The 22,834-nt window shown below is 40.5% G+C and overlaps 1 protein-coding gene across 1 annotated transcript in view; it reads left to right on the forward strand.

Annotated features, from left to right (window-relative positions):
* Positions 1 to 22,834, forward strand: part of cbfa2t3 (CBFA2/RUNX1 partner transcriptional co-repressor 3) — an 85,522-nt gene that overhangs the window by 18,239 nt on the left and 44,449 nt on the right. Inside the window, exon 3 of the mRNA XM_077519464.1 lies at positions 10,948 to 11,212. Within this exon, the coding sequence (XP_077375590.1) occupies positions 11,035 to 11,212 (178 nt within the window). The 5' untranslated portion in view covers positions 10,948 to 11,034. The remainder of the gene's footprint in view (positions 1 to 10,947; positions 11,213 to 22,834) is intronic.

Raw genomic sequence — 22,834 nt, forward strand, 5'->3', positions numbered from 1 at the left:
TCCACAGTTTCTTTGGGGAGGGGAGGGGTGGAGTAGTGGAGGGTGACATCATGCGCGTCCTATCATGTGGCGTTGTGCTAGCATTAGCCACTGGTGTTAGCTAGCATACGACACTGCACGCATGGGCTGCTAATGTTCCGCAGTTGGGATGCTGCAGTTCTGCTTTGGGCCAGAGTTGGCAGTCAAACTGCACAAAGATCCTTTCATTTAAGACTCAAACTTGTCCATAGGTGTGAACGTCAATACTGTTTGTATATCTGTTGGTTCCCTGTGATTGGCTCAGGAGTTGTACATGGTGTTCACACCTCTCACCCAAAACATGCTGGGGTAGGCTACATCTCGCCCTTGACCATTGGTGGAACGTGAATGGGTTGACAGATGTTTTGTTTACCAAAGAAGAATTTGCAATTCTTCAAGAGCCCCAAAACAATCTGTGACGGCTCCCCATTAGTATTTCCCATTCCACTCACAATAGTTTACAGACACCTGTTATGGGACACAGACAGGATCTTTGAAAAGAAATTAGAAAATAATTTGACAAAAATCTGTAATTGTCAGCCAGAAGGCACCAGATGTGTTACAAACCCAAAAGACCATCCATCCTCCAACTAGCTTAGTGGGCAGCTGTTTCCATCAGACTTTTTACTGCATCATTACCTGCGGGCAAGTATGAGTAAATCAGAAAGGAGCAGCTTAAAGACAATGAAGTGACACACCCGAGGGAAGAATAGCAGTCACACACTGTCGCTGGCTTTCTAAACTTTCCAGTCTGACATTCAAGAGTCTACAACTGGTCTCCTCTCCTGTGGGAAGGGCACGCAGATTCCTCCGGTGATGTCTACGGCTTCTCTGACGGCTGATCTTTAGTGCCGTTTTTTTTTTTTTTTTTTTGTTGTTGGCTTGTTTTATCTCTGTCGTCCATGCAGGGTATGCTAAGGGGCTTGAGGCGCTGTGCGCTGCATGCCACGCCACGAGGTGGGATAAGAAGCAAACAAACATACAGGCAGCGCTTGGTAACCCTGATCACAGTGTCTGCCAGGGTCCTGATAAGCTGACAGGCAGGAGAGGACGGTAAGAGGTGGAGGGGACGGGCGGTGGGCAAGTTGACATTGGACCATGCTTTCCTTTGCTTTTCTGGGCTCCAATATCATGACAAGAGGGATTTCTTGGAAGGTTTCAAGCAATTAAAATGTAAATATAACATTGGCACTCAGTCTTAGTGCAATTCACTGTGCGAGTATTTATAACAACATGAAATAATACGCACCAATCTATGTCCATAAAGGACGAAAGACGCCAGACAAATGGTTATGCTTTCATCCCCATTACTTAGTCAATTATTTATGACCTTTGATTTATTTATTTATTTTTGATAAATGTGTTTTGATTGTAGTTTTGTTTTGCTCATTGTGGCTTTTGGATCGCTTTGTCACGTTACGAGTTTCCAATTAAACCATCAAAGACATGTTTAGCATTGATTGACCTTGCCAGAGGTCTGTGCTCCTCTGAGTGACATTGTTGATTAAATTTGTGTTTAATAGGAATAGAAATTAAGAGGACGATAGTTTTACATCACGATCACAGTGGTTAGCACATCTGCTTCTCAGTAGTGAGGTTGCGGGTTCAGTCTTTGTGTGTGGCATTTGTATGTTGTTCTTGTTCTCACAAAATGGGTTGCTCAATTCATATTATTATTTTTTAGTCTGATGATGACACCAGGTGGTTTTATCTAGTATACTTTCTATAATACCAACTGTTCCTAAAACTGCAACCTTGTAGTAAAAAAAAATTATCCTGTAACCAGTACACACACAACTTGGGTAATACTAGACGTGTCTATAAAATTAGCCAAAGTGCCTTTTCAAAGCGCCGTCTAACTATGTGATCATCTGCCTACCTTTTGATCGTCGGTCAGTCCATCTGTCTGCTGATTAGTGCACATCTGTCAGCATTTGCTTCAACCTGAATAAGATAAGATGAATACAGGACGGATGAAGCGAGCATGCAGAAAACATGTCTCCACACTACTGACTGTGGCAGGCTTTAATTACATATTTTTTAGCTTAAAAATGACTATTTTCACTTTTTGTATCCGATTTCAATATTCATGATAGACATTTAGCTCACCTGTCAGACCAAGGAGCCTTGTTGGCAGTAATTTTTCACTAATTAACATTCTGCAGGAATGGTGATTGCATTTGTAATAGGCATTGGACTTTGTTTTGTTTTGGGTTATTTTTTTTTCAGGCTAAAAATAATTATAATTGTAGGCTTTCCTTATTAAAAGGTTGGAATATTTATTGCTTCAGCAGGGAGCTACCAATCAATGCTACTCAGTGATGTCCTCATTAGAGCTCAAATTGCAATCTAGAACTTTTTTCTTTTTTTTTTTATCCGGTCATCTTCAAAATTTGCATGTTTCTAAAGAACTTTAAGATGAAAAGATATATAAAAAAACAAAAAACGTTTTATTTCACCACATGCTGTTGGCATGGCAATGCACTGTTTACAATGGAAAACTGCTGTTTTTGAGGGTCTAAACCTGGCCGAATACTCACTAAACTTTGCCCACACATAAGGCCTGGTAAAAAAAATATATATATATAAGAGGGTTGTTGTCTCCCCATTGTGCAAGTATCCTGATGTGCAAAGGCCCGTTATAGCTGCGTGTGTAACGCGCGGTGTGAACCAGCCAGGCAAAAATGGAGAACAACAGAAGATCTGGAAGTCCACAGGCTTATTTTATTAAAAGTGACTCAAAAGGAGTGGGTTCCTCGGCGCTACCACGTGTCACAATAATCTTACATGTCCAGATTGTCCACAGCGTCAAAAACAATAACATCCAAAACGAAAACGAAAAAAACCATTGCACGTGCACAACAAAAATAAAGAGGTGCCACCCAGTGGCGTGGTGCCACACTGTGGATTGTTACACACGCAGCTCTAGTTATTATTATTAGTAGTAGTAGTAGTAGTAGTAGTATTAGTAGTAGTAGTAGTATCTTATTATTATTATTATTATTATTATTATTATTATTGTTATTATTATTATTATTATTGCTGAAATACATCCTAGCAGGCCATCTATCAGGCAGGTCATCTTTTTTTTTTTTTTTTTTTTTTTCCCAATCATTATTATTATTAGTAGTAGTAGTAGTAGTAGTAGTAGTAGTAGTAGTAGTAGTAGTAGTAGTAGTATTTTAAACTTCCTTATGTTAAATGTTTTAAAGTTTGTTGAATAATGTTTTAAAATGGTTATTGTATGTTCTTTTTAGTAAATTTTGTAACCTATTTTCATTTATTTTTCTTCCTCTGAATGTTAACTACTGTTTCTTGATGCTTATGTGTTGTTTTTACTTGTGTAAAGCACATTGAGTTGCCTTGTGTATGAAATGTGCTATACAAATAAACTTGCCTTGCCTATCCCGAGTAGCCATTTCTAAAACTATTGACCTTGCAAATGCTTATAAGATAAGTGGTTGTTACTGTGAAACATGCCGGATTCCCTCCTCAAGTAGAGTAACTTTCATGTGAAGTCAAATGTATTATTCATTGGATTTCCAGTGGACCTTTTGTCTGAAAATTGTAAAACACATGAAAGATCAATGTGGTTGGCTTGGCAATACGAGTATTAGAGGTTAAAAACATTGATGCAACCTTTCAACTGCAGCTTCATCAATCTTTTCGTTTATCACTGAATAAGAAAGCTGCTCCTTTTTCATGTTTGTAGCCATCAATAAGTGTGTTTTTGCTTACTGTGTAGTCGTACATTTCATTATGGAAATAGTACAATACGTAAAGACTTAATGTGTTTTGCGCCTCTTCAGTAATTGCATCTTGATTAAGCCTACTTGCATTTGTTATGTGTCGACTGCGGTTTCTACCGATGCAGACGTGTTGCCAACTGTGCAACGTAGTGACTTTTCACAAAGAATAAACAAGGCAGCTCTGTATATAGATCAGTGAACTTTAATTGGAGCTGTCAGTGCATACTCTCGCTCAGCCTCTCATCCATTTCAATGCTTAGACAATAACAACATTATGTAGTTCAATAGCTCATATTCCTATGTGGCAATAATATCTAGGAGCTGCCTCTTCTCAGTGCAAATCAATGGAGTGAGGTGGCCTTTGGCTTCATTTTTCATCTTTAATATTGACTTCTGTTCTACTTGGAGTGCACTGTCAGTCCAATTACGGAGAATTTAATTGATTTTTCCTCACAAGCAAGGGTTAGATTGGATCGGTTTATGCAAAGCAGATCAAACAGAAGTAATCCCTGGGCTCCTCTCTATGTGTAAAATACAGCCCTAATGAACAGGGGCATACTGACATTTTCACTTTCTTCATATCAGCCTGTCCTCCCTCTTACTGTCAGTACAAAAATGTGCATTTATAAGAACTCATTAGTGCACCGCAAAAAAATGTAAGCAGCACAGGTAATATGGTCCAAGACACCTCACACTAATAAAATAAACATATTCTTCAGGAAAGAAAACAAAATCTCAGCTCAGGCAAGCATTTCCAACCAACCCCTGCATGTGACTGGTGGTAGTCCTGTCACAGTTCACTGTCAAACGATTAAAATTTTTAATCTGATTAATCACACATTTTAATTTTGATTAATTACGATTAATCAGCTAAATTACTTGCATATTCGCGTAATAAAATAGATCCAAAGGGATCAATAACGTCAAGTCTAAGTCTAAGTCTATAAAATCAATACAAAATAACGTAATATTTCGACATTAACGCATTTTATCATCTGAATGTCATTTGCAAACATTGATTAAATGCATGTACGCAATTGCATGCATGCACGTGTATTGCTCAAAACGTAACAGCATCATATCAACGGTGCAATTCAGCAATTATTAATTTAACGCAAATTAATTTTGTTTTATCTAAAGTCCCGTCAGGGTGTTTTTTAAAGTAAAATTTACCACCGAGCACACCAACTGGAGTCACCCCGCTCATTTTGGAACAACAGGCATAGGAAATGCCGTGCATTGACCTAATCACTGACCTGCACAGGCTTCAATGTAACCATCCGCGGTTACGTTCAAGGCTCAAGTGCGGTCAAAAAAATAGTGCGATTAACATGCGTTAATACCTGATTAATGCAACATTTTTCTGTGACTAATTAATCTATTAACGCTTTAACTTTGACATATATTTGGGGGTATTTATTTTCTGAAAAAATTAACCCAACTTTGGGGTTCTTTATTTAACCCTAAATAATAAATAACCCAACATTTTGGGTTATTTATTCATTTTATTATAGTTATTTTTTATATAGCTCAAAAACATAAATAATCCAACTTTTTGAATTATTTATTCAACCCAACTTTTTGGGTTGTAGAATACAAACATAGCCCAGATTTTTTTTCAACATTTAACCCAAAAATTTGGGTCAAATTTAAATCATTAAATTATTAAATCATTAAAGATTAAATCATCAAACAAGCCTTTTTTTGGGGGGCGGGGGGGGGAATGGGGCGAGGGGGTCAAGTCAAGTCATCTGTGTTTGTTGTGCAATTCAACCCAATTTTTTGGTTTGTTTCGTGGGTTTTTCATTTGACCCAACTGTTTGAGTTAAACGAATAACACAGAGTTATTTCTGTCCCTTTTTGACCCAATCTGGTTTTTTGGGGGGGGGGTTTAACCGTTTTTAGAGTGTTTGGTCAGTCAGCATGGTCGTGCCAAGAATTAGCCTATACACTACAATCCAAATTGCCCCATTAAGCGACACTATCTCCGTTTTAATTTCAATGCTATGTGATTGAATGTTGAGTGTTACAATAATCTACCACTTGTCTCTTCACTTAAATTTCCACTTTCACATTCCTGCAAGCAGACATTGGAGCTAACACCACTGCTTTTTGCACCTTTGTGCAGTCCGCAGAGTGTGTGAGAGAAAAACGGATGGTGCCGCTGTCTATGTCCCTGGGTGTCCCCGCACGATGCTGTCATCACTCCCTGGCACCATATACACAACACAGCTGCAAGGGAACCTCTCTGCGGGGAAGCTTCGTTTCCATCTGTCTCCAATTCACAGTGGCAACCTATTTAGAGTATCTCAGCGGCTGACACAAGAGAGGTGAGACGATGGGTTTATTTGGGTCAAAACAGGTGGGTGTCAAAAGATCACGTTTGGTTTTAAGGCCAGTATGAAGTGTATTTTGAAATTTTAATAAGCGTTTTAAAAAACATGGACGTATAAGAGTGAGGTCAAAATGGATGAGAGAGAGAGAGAGAGAGAGAGAGAGAGAGAGAGAGAGAGAGAGAGAGAGAGAGAGAGAGAGAGAGAGAGAGAGAGAGAGAGAGAGAGAGAGAGAGAGAGAGAGAGAGAGAGAGAGAGAGAGAGAGAGAGGTCTCCAATCACAAAACATGAAGCACAATTTAAGAACAAAACATGAAGCTAAAAACTTGAGATGAAGCTAAAAAACTTTGTCAAGTTTTCTGCTAAGTCCCAATAAGAGTAAAAAAATAAAAGTCACCCTAGATTGGGGTAGATTAATTAAACGGGAAAGCATAAAGTCTACGTATTATTGTTATATTCATCTGTGTGAGCATGTGTGCAAACACAATGTCTTCCTGAACTTGCCTCTGTGTCTGCATGTGTTTAAGTATGAGAACAGGCTTAATTTAGCAGGTGTGCTTTGACAGTTCTTGAATGAGTGCCAAGTCTGCTGTGAGAAAGGATAAGAAAGAGGAGGCGTTCAATGTGCATCTGGGTAGGGCTCTGCGGCGACAGATGGGGACGGTTTAACTTTTAGAGTTCTGTTAGGATCTGGAGGTTTTCTCAAGCAGTCTGTGCCAAACAGGTGTGTATTCTAAAAACACCGTAGAGAAAGAGAGAGAAAGGTGAACAAGTCCTCTCTGACTTGTTTGCCTTGTTTTCACTACAAAGATGCTAATATGCTGTTTATTAGTTTAGTGACGTTTGCAATATGATACCAGCTCGGGCATCCTTGCATAGGGAAGAATGATTTGGATCAACCTCCCACGTGATATTTTGTTTCTTTCATTGTGAAATTGGCATTGTTTCACCTTTACTAACTTGGGCTTGTTTTGTTTTCATTAAATGTTTTATTACTATAATTAAGAAAAAAAAACTACACAACTCACTTTCCACAAGCAAATGTTAGAAGTTAATTGGAGAAGGGCTGAATTTTCTATAATCACGCAAAAGACTGTGGATAGCTATGAAGTTGCTTGATACAAAAAAGTGTTGAACATTTAAAAAAAAAAAAAAAAAAGGGAAAAAAAAGTGCACTAATAAAGCATTAAACCTAGCAGAAGATCGCTGGGATTGGCTCCACCTCACTTGTAAGAAGAACAAGCGCTAGAAAGCCGATTGATCTACTGTAGCTTTGAGCTAAGGCAAGGCAACGCAGCTTAATTTATGTCCTGCATTTCATACAAAAGTGGGGTAAAAAGACGTCCTGTTTTGACCGAGACTGTCGCTTTTGAGCCTCGCCAACCTCATTGTTTTGTCCTGCTATTACGCAGGTCCCGTCCCGACATCCTGTTTTGTTTTGTTTTGTTTTGTTTTTTGCCATGTGTATGTCAATCACACAGTTAGCAGTTCATACGCAAAACCCATTAAAAGGGATTTAACTGTTACTTCCTTCATATTTACTTCCAAATGCACATTTGTGTTCTCACCGGATCTACAACTACTTCCTGCTTTCGCATCTAAGAATCATGGGAAAAGTAGTCATATTCTCCACTGTAGTCACCACTCGCCGGTCAAGCAACGCAAACTGAGCTTTCGAAAATTTCCTATGCTACAAAGTGTGACTTGGCAAGATGTAAAGTACACAGCCAGCTTCCAATAGCTGTTCGGAGAAAGCAAAAGAGGTTGGATGATGGTGAGTGCTTTGACCTGTTTAGCGCTGTTGAACTGCCAACCAAGATAGCATTTAGCATTAGCGATTGCAACCCACTCCCCATGCCCATTTTCCCTGTTGACAAAGATTGACAAACAATTAAATTTGCTGAAATGTATTGTGTATTTCATTTTCAGCGAAATTGTAGCATTTAATTTTGAAAATCTGGTCTGCTTCACGTAAAAGTACATTTAAAAGAATTTATTAATAAAGACATTTAAAAACAAAGTAAAACTAAAAGTGACTGAAAATGAGCTAAGCTAGCTAAGCCATTCCGTTAGCGGCAGGGAATGTTTCAAGATGCTTCACCATATGGTTGCTTCTCGCAACCAAGCAGCCGCTCAGGCCTTTTTTTTCCTCACGCTTTTCAGAGTGAGATGCTTGACCAAAACCAGCCTGCTGGAAGAACTTTTGCCTTTGATCCTTGTATAAAACTCAGAAGTAGGTCAATCAATGTCATGGACCCAGACACAACAGCAGACTCATTTTGAACCTGCCTACAAAAAATACAAAAACAACACTGGAATGGATTTATAACTACATGTAGGTGTACCAAAACAAAAGTGGCAGGTAATTTGGCATCTTCTCAGCGATGAAGTTGTAAAAAAGCAAATGTTGCGTCCTCTTGCTGGGGTTGTGTTTGGCAATGGGTGTCTGCGCGCCGCTGATAGAGGGATCGCTGTGACACTGCTGCTTCGGCGCGTCGCATCTGGAAGCCTCCAGCGGCAGCCGCCGGGGGGAGATAAGGCCAGGCGAGCCGCTCATCTGTAATGCACGCTTTGCCCCCCTCTGCCCTATTCTCCCTCCTTTGCTCCCTCGCTCCTCCCTCCACCCGTCCTCCATCCTGCCAGCTCCCCCTTCTGACCTTATCTAAGGGGAGAAGGCACCACTGGGTCGCTACTCTGATAGCACCTGCCAGAGTCAGAGCTGTCTGCCAGTGATTATGGCACAATTATTATCTCTCTCCTCACCCAAAACTCATTTTAAACCTGCCAACATCTGGGGAAGGGGGGTGACGCAAAAGGGCAAAGGCGCCTATAATAGGTGACACATGCAAAAAAAAAAAAAAAAAAAAAAAAAAAAAAGGTTACGTGCTCGTATCAGGGGGTTGAGGTATAAAAAGGCAAAATTACAAAGTAGGACTGGACCCTATTTTCGTGCTAACTGTGTGTATGGTTGGTCTTTTCTTTCTTTTGGTATTTTCCAATGCTGGCGCAGGTAGAAGTGGTTGTTCACGTTTGTTCTGGGAGGGAACGCAGCCGACTCCTGGCCAATCGAAGCGGCTCCCCGCTTTCCCTTTAAATTCAGCATAAATGTCCCGGATTTAACGGGACAGTCCCGTTTGAGGGGTGTGTCCCGAGTCCCAGCAAATTTCACCAGTCCCATTGCTTTTCCCCAATTTGATGTCCCAAATTGCAAGATTCGATTGGGTCCTACAGCAGAATACACAAGAATGCCTGTCGAGACATCGAAGGTCTAGCAAATTCACAAACACGCTAATCTAGACTTGCCCCAGGGCGAAAATGGGCTTGGATTTTGATGTAGCAACTGTTGGTTAATTATTGATTGACTTAAAGTGGACTACCACTATAATTGCGTGCACACTAGTAACTGTGGGAAATCCCACATGTAGTGTCTGAATAAGTTTCTCTCTCTCCGTCTCTCTCTCTCTCTCTCTCTCTCTCTCGCTCTCTCTCTCTTTCACTTCCTCTCTGCTGATGACCATCTGGTTTCAAGCATCATGTGCTCACATCCTCTCTCACTTCTCTCATCAGCACACACCGAGCTCCAACAGAAGCTTCCTGACATGTTTGCGTGTGCGTGTGAATGTGTGTCATTGAGAAGCTCAGGGTTACTGAGTCCTAATAGGTCAGAGGTTTGAAGACTATGGTGTAACTGAGCTTTCACATGACACCACTGTCACTGTCATGCTGGCGTTATTCGCCTGTTACTTTCAAACTCTTTCACGCAGCCATTGCTGCGCAGCGCATTTTGATAATTAGATGCAAGGCGACCTGGGAGGGACAGCGACAATTGTGTTCTGCATGGGGTGGGCCTTGAGTCTCAGGTGTTAAATTACACATTCTTTTTTTACACACTGATGAAATGAAGGCACCAATCTCAATAATCGTGTCCAATTTTACAGTATGTTCTTATTTAGTTTGCATAAAAATGGCCATTTGGAAAGCTGGCCCATATGCAGCGTTAACGGAATATGTTGAAAAATGTAACAGGATGCCTGTCTGGCTATATGGAAGCACAAAAAGCTATCACAGGTGTAGAAAGGGCACACAAGCGCAAACGAGGCTACCGAAGGAGGGCAACAAAAAAAAAAAAAATGAAGATGCTGCTGGCCGCAGTCGCAGCTGGTTCCTGCAGAGGAAGCCCAGATGGAGGTTCGGGTCCTGCTGCCTGCTACTGTCTGCTACGATCAGTGAAGCCGTTCTCGCTGTCTCACCTCCCCAGGGGTTCAGGCACTGCTACACACTCACCGCCACACACAAATGCGCATTTCTCATTTGAGTCGGGCGGGGAGGAGCGTTCACACCACAACACGGCCCCTTCGATAGAGCCGTGACACTATCTGACCTACTGTTGACACACGCACATATACATGCTGTGTTGTGTTGCTGCCGTACCTCACGCACACTTGGCGAGGAACCCAAAGAACTGACCAGGACATAGACGGAACCTAAAAATTGTAATAAGTTCATCTTGAAGAGACTCTTGGTTGAAAAGGATGAGTTTCCCCACATCAAAGCTAACATCTTAAGGATACATTGAAAGGAAAATATCAAAGGAAAGCCAGGAATAATACTGCTGAAATCCAAATTGGCAAAGACATGAAAGGATGAAGAGGACGCAATCTTGTTTTTCCTCGTTTTGGAACATTACATCGTTATCACCCCTGCAAGGTATAATTTAGCGTGTTGTTGTGTACAAAGATGGACATTTTCGAGAAGATGCATGCCAAACTTTTTCATTATGAGCAAGAAGTTTAAGCTAACACTCCTGTCAATCAAACTGTTTTCTTGTTTTTGTCTTTCCCATTTAGAACTCTGACTGGCCTCAGAGTTTCCTTCTTAGAATTGCGACAAACTGCTGGCAAACAAGTTGACAGTGAGAAAAACCTGTTGGGAAAATGTCTGCTGACGTCCATCAGGATCACAAGAAGAAGGTTCAGCAGAAAGGTGGACACCTGGCACTCGTCCCCACGGTGACTCTGGTCAGCCACAGAGACCAGAGGGCTAAAGACGTTCTCCGCCACAGAGGCCTCAATCCAAAGATGGCACCAAGTGTCCAACTCAGATCTGGCGAAGGTAGGAGCGCGTCTTATGCGGAAGGTTCGGCAGTTTGTTGCCATGAGGAGTGAGGGAGGGTCGGCCTGCTGTCAGATGTGCTCATTAAGTGAGAGTGATTGATGGACAACAGTTTGTGTTGTTTTCATGCTACCTACTAAACGGGCAACGTGGCGTTTATTTAAGTTTGTAAGTTAGCTACAACAATGATAAATGTTGGCATTATATTAACTTTCGGAAATGTACTCGTTGATCATTAGCAGTTTCTTTGTGAATATGAACTTACTTTTAGAAGAAAAAAAAACTACATACAATTGTCTCTTAGATAAGTGGTTTTCACAGCCCACAGAATCCAAATTACACCACAGTTAAAGCTTCTTCCTGTCTGTTATACATGATTGTCTTCATTGTTAACAAGCTCACGAAAGCGAACTCTGTTGTCCTGTGGTGGAAAGGAAAATGAAAGAAGTTTTAATATTGTTGAACAGGTGTGTGCGCGGGCGGCACGGTAGTCGAGTGGTTAGCACGTCCGCTTCCCAATTCTGAGGTCTCCGGTTCGAGTCCAGGCTCGGACCTTCCTGGGTGGAGTTTGCATGTTCTCCCCGTGCCCGCGTGGGTCTTCTCCGGGTACTCCGGTCTCCTCCCACATTCCAAAGACATGCATGGCAGGTTAATTGGGCGCTCCGAATTGTCCCGAGGTGTGCGTGTGAGTGTGGATGGTTGTTCGTCTCTGTGTGCCCTGCGATTGGTTGGCAACCAGTCCAGGGTGTCCCCCGCCTACTGCCCAGAGCCAGCTGAGATAGGCGCTAGCAGCCCCCGCAACCCTTGTGAGGAATAAGCGGTCAAGAAAATGGATGGATGGATGGAGGTGTGTGCGCGCGAGTGTGGAGTTCAAACTCCGGGCATCCCCACACCAGCATACACTATATAACTATTTTTTATCATCTTGTGTGGAGTTTGCATGTCCTTGTGTGTGTGTTTTTTTAATGGGTATTCCACAATCCAAAAGTTCATTGACGACTCTAAATGGTCCATATAGGAGGTGATGTGAGCATGAGTGTCTTTGTCTTTATAACAGTCTTGTGACTGGTTGGAAACCAATCCAGTATGTACCCCACCTCTTGTCCAATGTCAACTGGGATAAGTTGTCATTTTTATATTAAGTGGGGTTGTTGGCATTTGCTGAAAATAATAACGTTAGTAATCTAACTTTATTTTCAAATCAAGGAATTGCTTAAAAAAAGTTACTTTAAAATCAAGTGATCAGTAAAGTAACTAAGTTCCTTTTAAAATCAAGTAATCAGTAAAGGTGCCGCGTTACTTTTCAAATCACATAATCAGTAAAGTAGCATAGTTACTTTTCAAATCTAGTAATCAGGAAAATAACTAAGTTAGTTTCCAAATCAAGCAATCAATCAAGGTGCCGAGTTACTTTTCAAATCACATAATCAGTAAAGTAGCATAGTTACTTTTCAAATCAAGTAATCAGTAAAGTAATTTAGTTACTTTTAAGATCAAGTAATCAGTAAAGGTACCTAGTTACTTTTCATATGACATAATCAGTAAAGTAGCATAGTTACTTTTCAAATCAAGTAATCAATAAAGCTAGTTACTTTCCAAATCAAGTAATTAATACCATAGTTTACTCAAGCCATGTAATCAGTAAATTAGCTTAGTTACTTTACAAATCGAGTAAACAGTTAGTAACTCAAGTTAGCAGTAGAGTACCTGTTACTTAACTAGAAAATTTTGTAAGTAGAGACGCATTTTCCACGTAAATGCCCTAATCCATTCCAAGCCTCACAAAATTCAGACATAAATGTTTTATAAAGCATAAAAATGCATCAAAGCATCTGACAAATACATGTTGCAATTAGATTATTTCACAATAAATGAGAATTGTGCATAATGTAAAAAACAAAGAATAAAGAATAGAGTAAAGAATAAAAATGATGCTCATTTAGCTTTTTAACTGCTGTCCTCTTCGATTTTTACCCTCTTTGGTTCATGTTCTCTCTCAGAAGTGTTTTTGCCTGGTGATTTGCAAAGAACTGATCCAAGGATGTTTGCTTCTTTTTTTTTTGACAATCTTTCGAAAATGTCCAAGGCAAACATCATCATAGTGAGCGATCGCCCGAATGGTGAACACTTTTTCTGGGTGATTCTTTTCAACAAATTCCGAAACTTCATGGAAACTTCAGGTATGGCGAGGCATCTTTTTCCAAAAAAAGGCCCGTCTCGTCGCAATTAAAAAGTTGCTGTGCAACGTAGTCTTTATCAATCACCAATTGTTTGAATTTTTGCACAAATTTGTCGGCTGTTAGTTAATACATTTACGTAAAACTATCTGAACAATTCATGGCCCGAGAGACGAACGACGAGGACGCTACATAGACACACATCTATTATCTATCTATTTACACACATAGACATATGCTGTACTAAGGTAATAGCCAATGGCAGAGCAGCTGTAAGTATGTTGCATTCAGTAAACTCTGGGAGCTGCGAGTAGCAGCCCATACTGTATTTTTACCTTTCGTATCCTGAAACTTCTTTCGTAACAAGAGGCAATATTTTCCTGTTGAGGCGTTTCGTAACTTGAAAATTTCGTATGAAGAGACGTTCATAAGTAGAGGTACCACTGTAATCAGTACAGTAGCTTAGTTACTAAATCAAGTAATCAGTAAAGTAACTGTGGAAACACGGTATGGGGTAACAAAGTTGTATATACTTAGAAAAGATGGAGGGTAACGTACATTTTGCCAATAAAAAAAAAAAAATCATGTGAAAGTCTTCCAAATAAGAAGGCAAGGTGGATAAAAAAAAATGTAATTGATTCTTAAAGAAACTAAGTCTTGAAGTAAAAATGACAGCCTTCACTTAAATCAGCAAAGGGTTGGAGAGGAGAGCGGCGCAATACGATTCAGATATGAAAATCCTAATTTGATGGAGACTGAATACGTGGAAGTCAAAGCCAGATAGAGGACTAATACCCAGTGTAGTGAATTACCTGCAGCGCTTGCCATTTCTTGGCAGTAATGAGCTTTGTGAACATTGCACCGATAAGGCCTCTATAATTAGGCTTAGTCATAAGCATCCCCTCTGTAATTCAGTGATAAAAACCCAGCAGAACTATGGTGTCACTGCTCCAATCCAGTCATCTCGCATGTGAACCACACACACACACGCGCACGAACGCACACCCCAGAAATCAAAATGTGTCAGTGTGAGCTGTAAATACACTTCATTGTCTCAAGGAGCTCTACCTGTAACTGTGCATGTGTGTGTGTGTGCGCGCGTTCGTGTGTGTTGGCGTGAGGCGTTACGAGCTGCAGCATAGGCTTCCTGTGAGGGAGCAGATGTCGCCGAGCTCAGGCACAGCTGCGACGGCCGATAACCACGGTGGTAAGACTATGTCGGCACGCTGGCTCTTCTCCCTGGGCCTTATCAGCCCCAAACAGCATACTGACACACGCGCGCGCGCACACGCAGACTCTCCACAATAAGGAACTGCCACCCAGCACTAGCGCACCCTCCCAGCAGGTCCAGATAGAGGAAGGAAGGCAATGAGAAAGATGGTGAGCACAAGAAAAGGAAGACAAACTAAATAAAGGGTCTTTAAGGGGAAAGGGACAGCGAATCTCCAACTGATTCTCACCTCTTGTCAACCTTATCATAGGCCTATCGTTTAGAATTCTACTAATCCTACATAGCTAGCTATGAATAAGCCTTTTTTTTTAAAGTTATCGTTCCAGCAATAGCTTCCACTAAAAATTCCCCTGATTACAAAACAGCCAGTACCTTTACCTTGAAATAAGGCCGAATATTGGCACTCTTCCTTCTAGTGTCAGTTTTTTAAATATGAATAAGACTTTACCTCGAAAACTAAATAAGTGGAATTGTACATAGTTGAAAGTATTTTGCTGTCAGTATTGATTTGATGAACCCGTTCCACCAACATGCTCTCTACAACTTCAGCAACACTTAAAAATAGGCTTTAAACGATCAGATTTTGGAGCAACTCACCAATCGTAATATCCGTTCAAAATGTCGCTGTTTTTTTTTTTTTGTTTGTTTGTTTTTTTGTGTTTTTTTTTCTTCATGTTGTTGTTTTTTCGCAATACCTGTTACCAAAGCCAAAATTTGCATTTCAGTTTCATCGATACGTAGAAAAATCCAACTGCTCCAAACTTTTTCTTTTTCTTTTTTTTTTTTTTTACAAATTTTATGCGTATTATTATTATTATTATTATTATTATTATTATTATTTGCAAATTTCTCGTGTTTTCCTGAAGGCTTATTTCGCCTATCTCAGCTGGCTCTGGGTAGTAGGCGAGGGACACCCTGGACTGGTTGCCAGCCAATCGCAGGGCACACAGAGACGAACAATCCACGCACACAAGCACACCTAGGGACAATTTGGAGCGCCCAATTAACCTGCCATGCATGTCTTTGAATGTGGGAGGAGACCGGAGTACCCGGAGAAGACCCACGCGGGCACGGAGAGAACATGCAAACTTCACCCAGGAAGGCCGGAGCCTGGTCTCGAACCCGAGTCCTCAGAACTGGGAGGCGGACGTGCCTATCAGTCAGCCTCCAAACATTCAATTTGAAAATGAGGCAAAAACCCCACCAAATTATTTAAAAAACGTCTTATTTCTCGGAGCCGATCAATGACGTCATTGATTAAACGGAAAATTATGACATACGAGCTGAGCATAAGATGCAAAATATCTGCCGACCTCAACCAGCCGATCAGATCTGTGTAAAGTCTACTGAAAGCATATTTTCATCTTTCATTCCGTGCACTAAATTATCAGTTGTCATGTGAACATATGATCGCTTTCATCGTGAACAGATGACTGAACAAATGTGACACGAAAGGCAGAAATCATACCAGAGAGATACTCGAGAAAAAAATGACTTTGCTGCATCGAGGACAGAAATTGAGTTTAATAAGGAATGTGAGAATAGTTGGGGGTTGAGGAGAGGCAAGGTGGTGACGACGTGTGTGTACGTGCAAGGATGCGTGTGTGCGTGTGTCGAAAGGTGGGCAGAGGAGAGCGTAGTTATCCTCTATTTTCTCAGCACCAAGCAGCTTTGTGGTTTGTGTGAGGAACAGATGTTCACAAGTTGATACACTGCCTCATCTCCCCCCACTCACTATCTCCTGCGCCAGCACCACCAACTGTCTGAGCGTATGCGCACACGCGCACACACACGCACCTGAAAACATTCCATAGCTTCAACCAAATCTTCATTTGCCGCGTTCTTTAGATACATACTGTAAATTCACCAAAACGGACCGTTGTTATCACTGTTTTGAGAGAAGAGGCTTCGCCAAATGTAATTGTCGGCGACTCTGGTGGACATACATGAGAGTATTCAGCTGTAAACTGCGGACTTTATTGTCAGTTTCCCTCCGCGAGCACGCTGACAATGTGACCCTTGAGTCAACACTTGATTTATTCAGGTGCCACTTCCTACTTTGGCTGTTTGCGCATGTGTTGCTCAGCAAAAGAACACACACACATTGTCATATATAATGTGGACAATCTGACATTTGGACTATATTGAACTTTTTATTCTGTTTCTTGTTCAGGCATCTCAAAGTATTTGAAAGTGGACGTGAGCAAAAAACAGAGCAATCGACATCAACATTCGGTGGAAAAAAAAACGAAACTGTTAACATGGATTTTGACTGGTCTTCGTTTTACATTTGACTTGACTGTGTTTGGACAAGACTCAGTGGGCAATGAACGCGGTGAAGTCTGCACAGTTGATACCAAGTGAGGATGTCTGATAAATGACCGAAGCCATTCACTGATTTATGGACAGTCAACATAATTTGTGAAGTTGACTGTGTGAGAAAGGCAAAATGTGTAGAGTAGCTTTACAATAGTCCATTATGAGAGAATTCACTGCAAGTGATCTGCAGATGTTCTCATGCCAAAATGTCAGTTATACAGCACTATGGGTTGACAACACTCTTTGTTTAGAAATATGATTTGCATGTCACCATACATGAAATAATAAACACATTGGAGGGAAGCTCGGTCCAAAAAAGTCAATCAGCCTTCAAAAGCGGCATTTATAAATACGAGATAAGAATTAAAAATAATTCAAATAGTTTCTTGAAATGCTCTGTGACTTCTGATTCTTCTTCTCGGATTTCTGAGCTAGTGAAAATCAAGGATTGATTAGTTTATCCACGGGGACTAACTGTGAGCAGCCTTTATTATTCCATGAGTTAATGATCTGAGACAAAAATAATTTCATCTGTAAATATGAGTTCTAAGGACTCTCCTTGAAGAGATGAGAATGAATAGGACGTTGTTTTCCAACATTTCTCCTCTGTTTCTTGACACATTCATGGGTGCTTTTTGTTTTGAAGGCTGCACGCCCGCCATACAGACAGGGTAACTATCAATAGTTAATTTACATTATGAAACATACAATACAAATAAATAAGGTCGACTTTCAGACAAACATCGACAGACTGTGAGTTGATGAACTGATCCAGGGATTTTCTAATGTCAATAAATGAGTTGCAAGTTGACATCCTTATTGTGTAACAAATTTGCCCCAAAGAATCAATACAATAAAGTACAATGTGAATGCCCATAATGTTCTCCAATTCATATTCAGTTTTGTTTTGTTTTTTTGCACAATTTATTTTCCATCACAAATGACATCAAACATAAATTCATTGCATGAGTCTTCACATGTCCTGAGTTCAACATTCATCAATGAGAAAAATATGCAGTGCAACGAAAAATGAAAAATCTGTTCGTAAAAATCAGTAAGACTGCAGAGTCACTGTACATGTTACATAGTTTCTTAACCTTTCCCATTTTCTTAGTGCAACCAATCTTGTATGTTATTTGGGTCCATCACATAATAAATCAGTCACAAATGAAAGTGCATCGCATTATTTACAACAACATTTCGACAAAAATAATATTCACACTCATATGCATAAAGTAGAATAAAAGTTTCCATGCTGCTCGGTGAATGTCTTTCGCTTGCAAACCAGAAGTGTGTTGGCAGAAACCGGAAGTACATTTAGCGATAAATAAATTTAGTAATTATAAATCCAAACAATTATTAAACCTTTTTAATGACAAATATTTCCAACCTTATTATTTAAAGAGATTAACTTATTTATATAGAAAAAGCCTTAAAGGCAACAGAACTAGTGTCCTGTAGCTACAGCTGTTCTTACAAGTATTAAGGCTATTAAGTTAACAAGTGAAGGGTGGGAACTTGTGTGGTGGGCTCGTTATGGCTCAGTAGATGTGTAAGTCGCTCCAAAAAAGAAAAACACCTGTGATAAGTGAAAATTTTGTTTTTTGGCATTTAGTAAACTTTTTAAAAGGGCACTTTTCATTACAAACACTCAGATTGAATTTGGAATTCTCGTCATGTATGGATGATTCAAACAAATGACACTTTGCTGCTCGACTAGAAACAAAATGTCATCGGGTTTATATCACAGCAAATTTGTTGCATTCTATCGTGCGTGCGTGCTTGAGTGGCCCGCTCAATGATCTGTGACACCTCGCTGTGTTATACAGTCTTTCACGTACTCGTACCCTGATACAGCATTGTGGAAGATGTTAAAATGAGGGAACATCACATGACCGTTTAAGTCATAAAACTCGTTCCAGGAGGATGCGAGTGACTCCCAGGGTGATTGCTCAATACGAATCCAATCCTTCGTGTCTTGTTTTGATCAATTGCGGCGCTTTCAAAACATTTTCTTCACGCTGGAGCTCACCTGTGCGTTGGTATCTTTAATGGGTGCGTCATCAGAGTGTGGCATGCTGCAAGCGTATGAGAGCAGGAAGAGAGAGGGGAAGCGAGAGCTGCGCGGGAATACAATGCTTCCAACGTTCCCTTTCAGTCGGGCTTCAGGGTCTTATCTCCTTTCAACACTCCAGCCTATGACTGCCATTATAAGAAAGGATTTACAATGTGCGAGTGCCGCAAACTTCTCTTTTTCCCTGCTTTAACACATACGCACACATACTGAGAGAAGCGCACCTACTACAATACTGCAGTGTTTGCATATCAGAAAGTGCTTAAGCATCCAGGAGATGCTGTCAATACATAATAGACAGAAGAGAATAGAGTGCAGAGGACTGGGGTGTTTGCGGCGTCAGATAGGAAAAGACAAAGCTCTTTTTGCAATTAATGCCATCAAAGAGACTTCCAGCCCTGCGTATGATGTCTAGAGTTCATCTTGGGGAGTTGCGCGTGTTTCATTGTGCAGTTTATCAGAGCGGCCACATGGAGTGCCGGCGCTTACCCAGTGACCGCTCAACAAAAGGCCAAATTAAGAGGAATGAGGGGCTGTCGGGGAAGCAGGCTGACAGCTTGACTGACGCCGTTCCCGAGGAGAATAGCATCCTGTCCATCTTGGAGCTGTCACCTTGACAGCAATCCTTTCTTTGGATGCAACCCCCATCGCCAACCTTTCTGTCACTCACCGCCACACAGACGCAGACGCCTCTTGACTTTCGGTTGTTCGGCATCTCACAAGAAAACAAAGTCCAGACAGCAGCAAATACAAAATGCAGACCAGCAGAAGCACCTTTGACCAGAATTCTGAGAGGGCAAAATATGACGTGCAAATTGTTTCATAAACATCTCATCTCCATGACAAGCAAGCTTGTATCACAGCACACACTCATTTCCTGTGATGTTTGTTACATCTCACTCTGTAATACACTTGAACTGCACTGTGAATGGCGACTATCTCACAAAAATGAGCACACCCCTTCACATTTCTGCAGATATTTAATTCAGGGCTGTCAAAATTAAAGCGTTAGCTCTGGAGAGTAATGTAATTTTTTGAAAAGCTTTATTTGATTTATTTTTGTTAAACTCAGTTTTATTTACTTCCTGTTACGTCCTATAACCTGCAGCCAAACTTTTGCTGCATTCGAGGACGGTCAGAAGTCGGACTTTTACGACTTCGAACCAGGAAGCACCCTGACTTCACTGACGGACTAAATGAAGCAAAAGTGCGAGAAGGCAAGTTTGCTAGAGGTCAAAATGAGTTTTCAGGACCAAAATAAAAAACAATTAATCACTATCCGCCATTTTGATTGTTTACACTAGCCTCAAAAGTTTTAGCATTAACCACCGGTGCAAAGATGAACAAACATGGACAATAGGTAATTTTGTTTTCAGTTTTACCGACACGAGCAATTTGAACACTTTACAAAGCCAAATTCAAATAGCATATTAGTTGTGCATCTTTACCGTATAATCTCAGAGAAAATATACTCATGTTCCCTCCACGGGGCCTTCACAAAAGTTGAATTGTTCTGCCTTTGGTCACCTGGAAGCCAGGAGTTTTTAGAATTGTTTGTATGAGAAAAAAAAGATTTTGATAATTTTGTTTAACAGTTGTAATTTAAGGAAGAATAATTCTTCTATATAATTCAAGGATCAAAGAAATATCAACTCGTCAGGTGTCCTGTCAATTAAAGACTAAAAAGACAAAATAACAAAATATGTACTTAAAAATAATAATCTTGGATTCTAAATATACTTTGTATTTGATTATTTTACATTAAATCCATGATTTTACTCAAATAAATATCTGTTACAAGCTTGGTAGAAAAATGATTAATCATGATTAATCGCAATTAATTATGGAAAATTGTGTGATTAATTAGTTTAAAAAGTGTATTGCTTGTCAGTACTAATCTAACTACATCTTTCAAGACAACATTGAAAAAAAATTCAATTTGACACAATAAAAAGTAGTAAGTCTACCACATATACCTCCGAGTAAATGTATTATTCCCTCAGAGTAACTCAAATGCAGCCATCTATCGCAAAACCCCTGGCAACAAAAGTGAGTACACCCCTAAGTAAAAATGCCAGTCAATATTTTATGTGGAAACTATTATTTTTCTAGCACTGACTTAACACTCGGGGTGGCACGGCGGCTGACTGGTTAGCACGTCCGCCTCCCAGCTCTGAGGACTCGGGTTCGAGTCCAGGCTCCGGCCTTCCTGGGTGGAGTTTGCATGTTCTCCCCGTACCTGCGTTGGTCTTCTCTGGGTACTCTGGTCTCCTCCCACATTCCAAAGACAGGCATGGCAGGATAATTGGGTGCTATGAATTGTCCCTAGGTGTGCTTGTGAGTGTGGATGGTTGTTTGTCTCTGTGTGCCCTGCGATTGACTGGCAACCAGTTCAGGGTGCAGCCCGCCTACTGCCCAAAGCCAGTTGAGAGGATCATGGAGCAATGTAATGGCTGCATTTTAAGTTATTTTAAAAGAATGATACTTTTACTCTGTTATATAAGCTGTGCATGGACTATTTTTCATTGTCAACATGTCTTTATTTCAGAGGTCCCATGAAAAGATATAATCAAATATCTGCAGAAATGTGAGTGGTGTACTCACTATTGTGAGATACTTCATGTTTGCCTCCTTTGGTGGCGCAGAGTAACGGCACTGTTACGGTCGATGTAAAAAAAGGTTGGCACCAGACTTCAAGTCATCAAAAGTGGGCCTGCTTGATTGAGCGCCATGTGGAGCTGTTCCTTTGCTGAAAAAGAAGGGAAATGAAAAGAGGGAGGAAAAAAAAGAGCTGGACCTTCTCAGTGCATGTGCATTATTTAGTCAGAGCTGCTCCTGGCTTGATATGAAAGCAACATTTGTGTTGGTGGCTGGTGAGGCTGATGAGACTGGAGTCGGGGCAGAGCAGCTGTCTGTGTGTACTTTACAAGCTGCTTCTATTTGTTCTGTGGACATGGGAGGGGTCAGGAGGGTGTCAGCATTGTCTACTGTCCCTCGTCATGACTTTGTGTGTGTGCATGTGTGTTTATGTTTGTGTGTGTGCATGCGTTTGAGGCCTGGCCAATGTGGACAGGTGGAGGATTCTCACTCTTACCTGCTGTAAATATCAAATCACGTCATAAACTCCTTTTTTTTTTTTTTTAATTGAGCTGCAGACATGAACTGAAACTTAGCGTGCAATTAAGTGTAATTGTAACCATTTACAGACGGTGATATGGTTTGAAAATATATTGTACTAGTCTGCAGTGAGTATTAAAGTAATCATAAAATTATTATCTCTTTGGCCTCAGGTCACATCAGCACATCAACAAATCTTATATCATAAATATTAGAACGGGGCTAAACAAGGTTAAATGAAATAATATGAATGCCAAATTATACCTACAATGTACAGGAGCATTCATAACAACATTAAGATTCTTATCAAGTGACAATATGCCGTATGTTTCATCAGGATCAGTTTACGCTAACGTACAATGCTTTTCGAGATATTACTCCCTTTTAATGCTTGATTGCCAGAGCATTCAAGATAAGAATTCAATGGGTTGGAGCACAACATTGCCACAGATATGGCTTGTTTTTAAATTGAACGTTAAGCAGTAAATTAAAAGAAAAAGCAATAATAAATGGACAACAAAACAAAAAGATAACCTCAACAGAAAATAGATTGTGTGATATTATTGGGCGCTAATTAAAGCAGGCAACAAAGACGCCCAATAAAGAGTAATAATAAAATGGAAAATGGATGTGCGCATAAAAGCTTCCATGGAATAAAGGCGAAGCCCACATTTAATAACTGTCCATCTTATGTAGGCAACTTC

The sequence above is a fragment of the Festucalex cinctus genome, chromosome 4, assembly GCF_051991245.1.
Source record: "Festucalex cinctus isolate MCC-2025b chromosome 4, RoL_Fcin_1.0, whole genome shotgun sequence".
Taxonomy (NCBI): Eukaryota; Metazoa; Chordata; class Actinopteri; order Syngnathiformes; family Syngnathidae; genus Festucalex; species Festucalex cinctus.